The 6091-nt window shown below is 45.1% G+C and overlaps 1 protein-coding gene across 1 annotated transcript; it reads right to left on the bottom strand.

Annotated features, from left to right (window-relative positions):
* Nucleotides 1-221: 221 nt before the first annotated feature.
* LOC149331284 (uncharacterized) lies at nucleotides 222-5874 on the bottom strand. Its single transcript, XM_089555446.1, has 3 exons — nucleotides 5866-5874; nucleotides 3737-3793; nucleotides 222-527 (listed from the first exon to the last, which is right to left on the bottom strand). The coding sequence occupies exons 1-3, from the start codon at nucleotides 5872-5874 to the stop codon at nucleotides 222-224; spliced, it is 372 nt and encodes a 123-aa protein (XP_089411572.1).
* Between the last annotated feature and the right edge of the window lie 217 nt (nucleotides 5875-6091).

Genomic DNA, 6091 nt, shown 5'->3' with positions numbered 1-6091 from the left:
AGGTACACCAGTGGGGATTGAGCGAGGGGAGCTCAGTATGCCGCCTACCCGAACCTGCATTTAGCGGTTAGAAAGGAAGGAAGTGACGAAACGTCCCAGGCTTAAGGTTGTTCGGCAATGTTGAACGGTTTTAGAAGAGAGTATTTGCTTTGGTCTTCGTCTGTCCTCATTTTATTGTTGACATGACTGCCTGAAAATCATGTTTTTGCCAAAGTGGGACATCAGTGGTGATAACGTACGCGACAGTGGGCTTTGCATCTATGCCAGCACTTGCTCTTGCATGTTTTATGATCTTGATCCTTGTGGCAAGGAGGCGCTTTGCAGGCATTCTTGCACTTGTGCAAGCAGTGGTTCAAGTCCATTGTTTTGGCGTGGTGAGTATCCCTCTTGGCCCTTAACCCAAGGTAGGCAGGTTCCACTGCTGCTCTGCTGCCCATGATGCACGGGTTTGGATAGCTTGTGCAGACGCAAGACCCTCTGCAGCAGAGGCCTCTCTGTTCAGGGCACATTGGGGCGTAGGGCGATACCTGCGCGGAAAACAGAATTTACTTTAAGCGTACTCTTCAGTGAAGGACGACCGTAGCGACAGCGAGGAAGGTGTGAAATAAGTATGCCACTTGGAGAGTTTCCTAACTCTTGCCAGAGGTGCATGCGGCTGCAAACGCTATGGTAGCAGCTTGCAGCCACTAAAGGGACAGGTGGTGAGGGTGCAAGAGCGGCGGGGTTGTAGGTTAGGCATGCATCGCTCACAACTGTGCCTCACGCTGAAACCGTGAGTCGCACGTGTTTGCTTTGCCAGGCACTCATCCATATCTATCCATTTAAGGCGAAAACGCGTCATTATAAACGAAGCGAGGGAGAGTGATGCAAACAACTGAGGCATTAACTCGTAACCTTATGATTGCAGACGTTCAACTCGAATTTGCACTTCTGCCTATCAACTGACAGGGCCGCACTGATGACACATTGCCTGAGACGCTCGGCTGCAGACCCGAAAGACACGGTCCATGTACTGTGCGATGTCAGCGCACGTTAAAGAACCCAAGATAGTCGAAATTTTCTGAGCCCTCCACTGTAGCAGTCCTCATAGCCTGGGTCGTTTTGGGCATTAAGCTCACATAAAGCGAACCATCAGCTGACATGTTACCGACACAACTTCACTGCCATCACTTTCTTTTGAGCTGTCACCGTGACCCGTTTTTGAGTTCAGGGGTGACGCCATCTTGTGTTTTAGTACCATGACGCAGAGCTAAATATTTTAAGTCATTCTGATTGCAGGCCTTATTCTGCTTGATAACTGTTTTTTGGTCTGGTATTTGCTTTTTTCGCCAGGTTCTGATTGACCAGTAATTGTAAAATTCAGGTAATATGGGAAATAACACTGCATGATTTTGCCGATACCTTAGCGACGTTTAATCGTTTTCTATGATCGGTGAGGGAAAAGACGTACAAGTTAAAGTTCGTGGAAGCGAAAATAGAGAAAAAAACGCGTCGTATATTCCTACTACCGGACTACAGTGCTGCTTCAAACGTCGCGCTTAATGCCCGATGAATGCTGAAGGCGACTGGCAGCAGCTGTTTTTTTTTTTGTTTTTTTTAGCGCGAAGAGATGCCCGGGACGTAGTCCGGGTGATTGTCACCCGAAAACGGTCCCCTGCGTTCAATTTGCGGTCACACTGTCGAGTCCAGAGTTCTCAAAATGAGAGCCCGCCAGAACGCGAACAAGCTGCAGACGTTGATTCTTGCACTGTTCACCGCGCGGCTGATGAGGAAACATGCGGATTAAGAGACGCAAACTATCATATTTCGAAGCAGAAATGCAATACTAGCCGCGCAGCAGATCCGCCGCCGAACTTTTCCCGTTCCACGGCCGCTGCGCATCGCTTTGGCCCATATCTAAATGCGATAAACTTGTGGAAACTTGTGCCGCTGCCTTTCTTGAACATTGCGGTTCAACCACCCGCACCACAGCTCGCCGGAATATTGCAAAATGCGTTCAGAAATGCTCAAGCATATGGCATACCCAAGGCACACGGTACCGACTTTTGCCTACACAGCGAAAGTCACAGCTGACTCCAGCGCCGCCGCATCTCTGTGACATCACGGCCTGACGCTTGTCTATAGGATGAATCTTTTGCAGATTTCAGCGCACATACTTCACCACGAGCGCTCAAATGAATTTACTGAAAATCTTGCTCGCCTGGTTACATATAAAATCTTTCGGAATAAATAAAATCTTTCTGAATAAGGCAGAGAAACCATTCAATACCGGTAATCATTTATTGTCAGGTGAAGGTTCAATTTTGGTTACTTGCTCGTGCTCTGCGGCTCTTTCGAAGCCCGCAGATGTGAGCATTTTCAGAGCGCAATGAACAGAACTCTTTTTGTAGAATGGTCTTCAATAAACGTTAAGCGCCTTTATGGCACGCACAATTTCTTTGTTGCATTTAGGAAAACAAATCTTTAAGTCAATAAATCTGAGATGCAGTAAATTGTCAAGTGTCTCTTCGATACCTTCAAAAAATTGTCATTGTTCCCACACGTACGCAACAGAAGCTCATAAGGAGGAGCTCAAATTTGTTTTATTCAAAAACAATGCGCGAGGTGCGAGGATTTTCATGGTTGACGAAATTCCCTGTCGTGTAAAAATCTTCCAATAAATTGCCGAACGAGTGACGTCTTACTCGCTTACCGTGCATAGCAGCGTGGTCACACACCAATGAAATGGACACAATAAAAGGAGCACATCAGTAACGTCTGCAGGAAACTAAGCCATGCATGTTTGGTACTTTTTCAAGCCCGACAATACTTTCCCCTAAAAACGCTCAGAGCAATATAGTTCGCAATTTTTCACTCTCATCTCACATGCTGCGTTGAATCATGGGGCTGTACCTATCCTTCATATCTAGAGCCACTCATCATTCTGCAGAAACGTGCTCTGCGCATTCTAACCTTTTCATGTTACAGAGAACACACTGCAGCACTATTTCCCGAACTGCAGCCATTCACAGTCGCACGGGATTACAAAACACCTTGTGCTGTGCATAAAATTCTGTCAAGCAATAACCCGTTTCCCTCCCCCATCTTTATAACCCCAAAAAGGCAGACACGAAGTGTGGATAATTATAATTTTAACTTACCCGCCGTTTACAACACATACAGCAGGCGATTATTAACATATACTGGTACAAAAATCTGGAACGCTCTTCCAGTAATGGTTAAAAGAAGTCCAAATTTCTCTCGCTTGGTAAAGGACATTATCTATAAAAATAACTTTCAATCTCTAGCAGAAATGTAGTCTATTAAAAAGTGTATTACTTGGTTTGTATAGAATGAGCTAATACTCTTTAATCTGCATTTATGTATCATTCAATACTTGTAACGATCGTCCTCTGTTGTCTTTTCTTTCATTCATTGGTTGCATATGCTTGCTTCAGTTGATTGTATTTTTGTGTAACATCTTCTATTCTTATAAAATGTACATTTTTTTCTTATGTTGACGCCTGGGTACGCTATTTTGTGCACTTATTGCATGGGCCCGAACTAGCAGCTTGCTAAGGGCCTAGATGCTTTTATTACCCTGTTTGTATAACCTTCATTCAAAGTGAATAAACTGAAACTGAAACTGAGACTGTTAGTTATCCTATCTACCAAGCTGAGAAATGAAAAAAAAACACTAATATAAGAGAATTCATTCTGTATTTGTCCAGCGGATACAAAGAAGCTGAAAGCTCACCGTGCAGGGAACCATATCGTTGACGTTGACTTGGCACATGGTGTACGGTACTGGCATCTAGAGAGATAAAAGGGATTTTTTTTATGGGGAACTTTTAAACAGTCGGTTATCTAATACGTAGCGCTAAAGTTTGTGAATAGTTCCGAAGCTGGAAACTATGTCCTTCCATCTCTCTTGCCCACCTCATAGAACAAATCGCGTCATAGTGTTTCTACCTTGGCGACTAGTTTTTTATGAAAAGCCAGTAATGAGGTGCAGCATTTAGCGTGCCCGGGAGATACGTGCACACTTTCTAGATATGTGCATATTAGATGGAGTGCGTTGGGGACGTAAAAATAAGTTTAATGGAAAGGGCAGTATGTACCTACTTGTGTTCACTGCTCAAATGCGACGTTTCGGTACATTGGACCTTTGTTGTTGATTATTTATTTCCCTTTATCCTTCACACACAATTTCAAAACTGGTTTGACTCACACCCACTGTGTTGTAAATTGTTTTAACTCTGAAATTTCGAACCCAAAAGGTAGGAACAGAAGATTTCTTAGGCGGGTAAGACGCCGTCCCCGAAGAGTGGAGAAAGCGATAGTGAGGCACCAATTAAAAGTAAACAGCGACTGCACGTCAGATGTGGCGTAAGATATTACAGCGTAGTTAAGCAGGTTCCTCGAAATATGGGGAGAAAAATCAACCAGAAAATGCAGATTTCTTGTACCGACCACACCGAACTAACGACAAAGAAAAAAAAATAGCACCTTTAGTCTAGCGAAAACGTACCACCAGATGCAGTGATTTCACAGGGTAAGAAGCTTACAGGTAGCGGTGATAATTTCACAACATAGAAGATATTACGCTTTTTTGCAGCAACTTGCAAAAAAACATGGGGTGCAATAATTGGCTCCACCTTAAGGGTATGACGCGATAGGGTTAATGGATTAATGGGCGAATATGCGGAATTGGTCATTCTCGACTCTACATTCATCGATCCACGGGAGTCCTCGTAACACTCCTGGTGCTGAGGGCAGCACTTCAGCAAATCGCCTCTTACCTACGATGGCAGGTGCTGCATAGTTGCTCTTCCCGAGCAAACTCTTGTAACCAATCACAATGTGTGGAGTTTGCTCAAAATCAAGTAGGCAGGTTGTGACGAAACCGCAAGGTTATGTGACATAGGACCTGAGTCCTAGGTTGCTTGTCTGGGTATTTTAACGCGCTAGTATTATTGGAGTCTCCTTCTCAAGAAAATCGGGCGCCGGTGTTGTGAGCGAAGAATCACACGCATGGCTCTGGCAGGTGGTCCCCGGAGAGCCACCTAGGAGGTAGGTGGGTCACATAAGTCATGTGACCTTGCGATGTCATGACAACCTGCCCACTGTAGCAGGTGGCAGTTAAAATAACTATTGGTAGCTTGGGAAAAAGCAACCTCGGCCACACAAGGTGCCCCGCTGGGAGCACCTGCCATCACAGGACGGTGGTGCATCGCTTAACCGCTGCACCACTGCTGCAGGAGGGGCACGAGGATTCACAGGAATCTGTGAATGTAATGTAAAGAATAACCTTCCGCACATATGAGAATTAACCCATGACGCCACCGCGTCATACCCTTGAGGAGAAGCCTAAGTGTCCCATGGAATATTTCCTACATTTTTCGCTCAAATCACCAACGCTGACGACGGCGCCGATTTTTGGGCGACCCGAGTTCCTTAACGCTCTCGCGTTAAAAACTGTGCGTTTTCACGACTGTATGTTAACTACACGAAACATTTTACTAGTATTTTAGTTGAAAGGAATACGGGGCTGTCATGTGGCCTCCCAAAGAAAAGAACCACAGACGTGCTTTTGGAGTGGTACTTTTTTGTATATATGTGTTATCTGTGTTCGAGGCTAACTGTTGCTTGTGTAATAACGAGTTGGAATCTTTGGCGAAGACGCTAGCTGTGAAGTTAGAGAGCGCGAAAGAAACCTCTATTCCTGCGATCTATTCGGTTTGGCTGTCTTTTCATCTGTTTTGTCCACTTCGGCGAGGCAACTTCTTCAGGCACCGAGAAATCCTGAACCAAGGTCTACTGAGGTACTCAGAGAACAAAATACGACCCCACAGCTAGCAACGATTGTGCGAAGCGGCTTCTTACCACCTGCATTGGAATTACTTCAGGCCCAACCACTTGGGACGCGGCCTCGTCCCTTAGAAACAGACCTGAAAAAGCAAACGCAATGATATTTATAAGGATTCTTGCGTCAGAAAAACAATTGATGTAGAAACCGCAACTGCATTTCTGCAAGACGCCAAATTCTATGCGCCCCTTCCCCCAATGGCTGCTGTCTTTAAAGTCGGAGATATTTAGCTGCTTCAGCTAA

The sequence above is a fragment of the Amblyomma mixtum genome, chromosome 8, assembly GCF_055824585.1.
Source record: "Amblyomma mixtum isolate Tamu chromosome 8, ASM5582458v1, whole genome shotgun sequence".
NCBI classification, from domain to species: domain Eukaryota; kingdom Metazoa; phylum Arthropoda; class Arachnida; order Ixodida; family Ixodidae; genus Amblyomma; species Amblyomma mixtum.
This window is presented reverse-complemented; position numbering and strand designations above follow the sequence as displayed.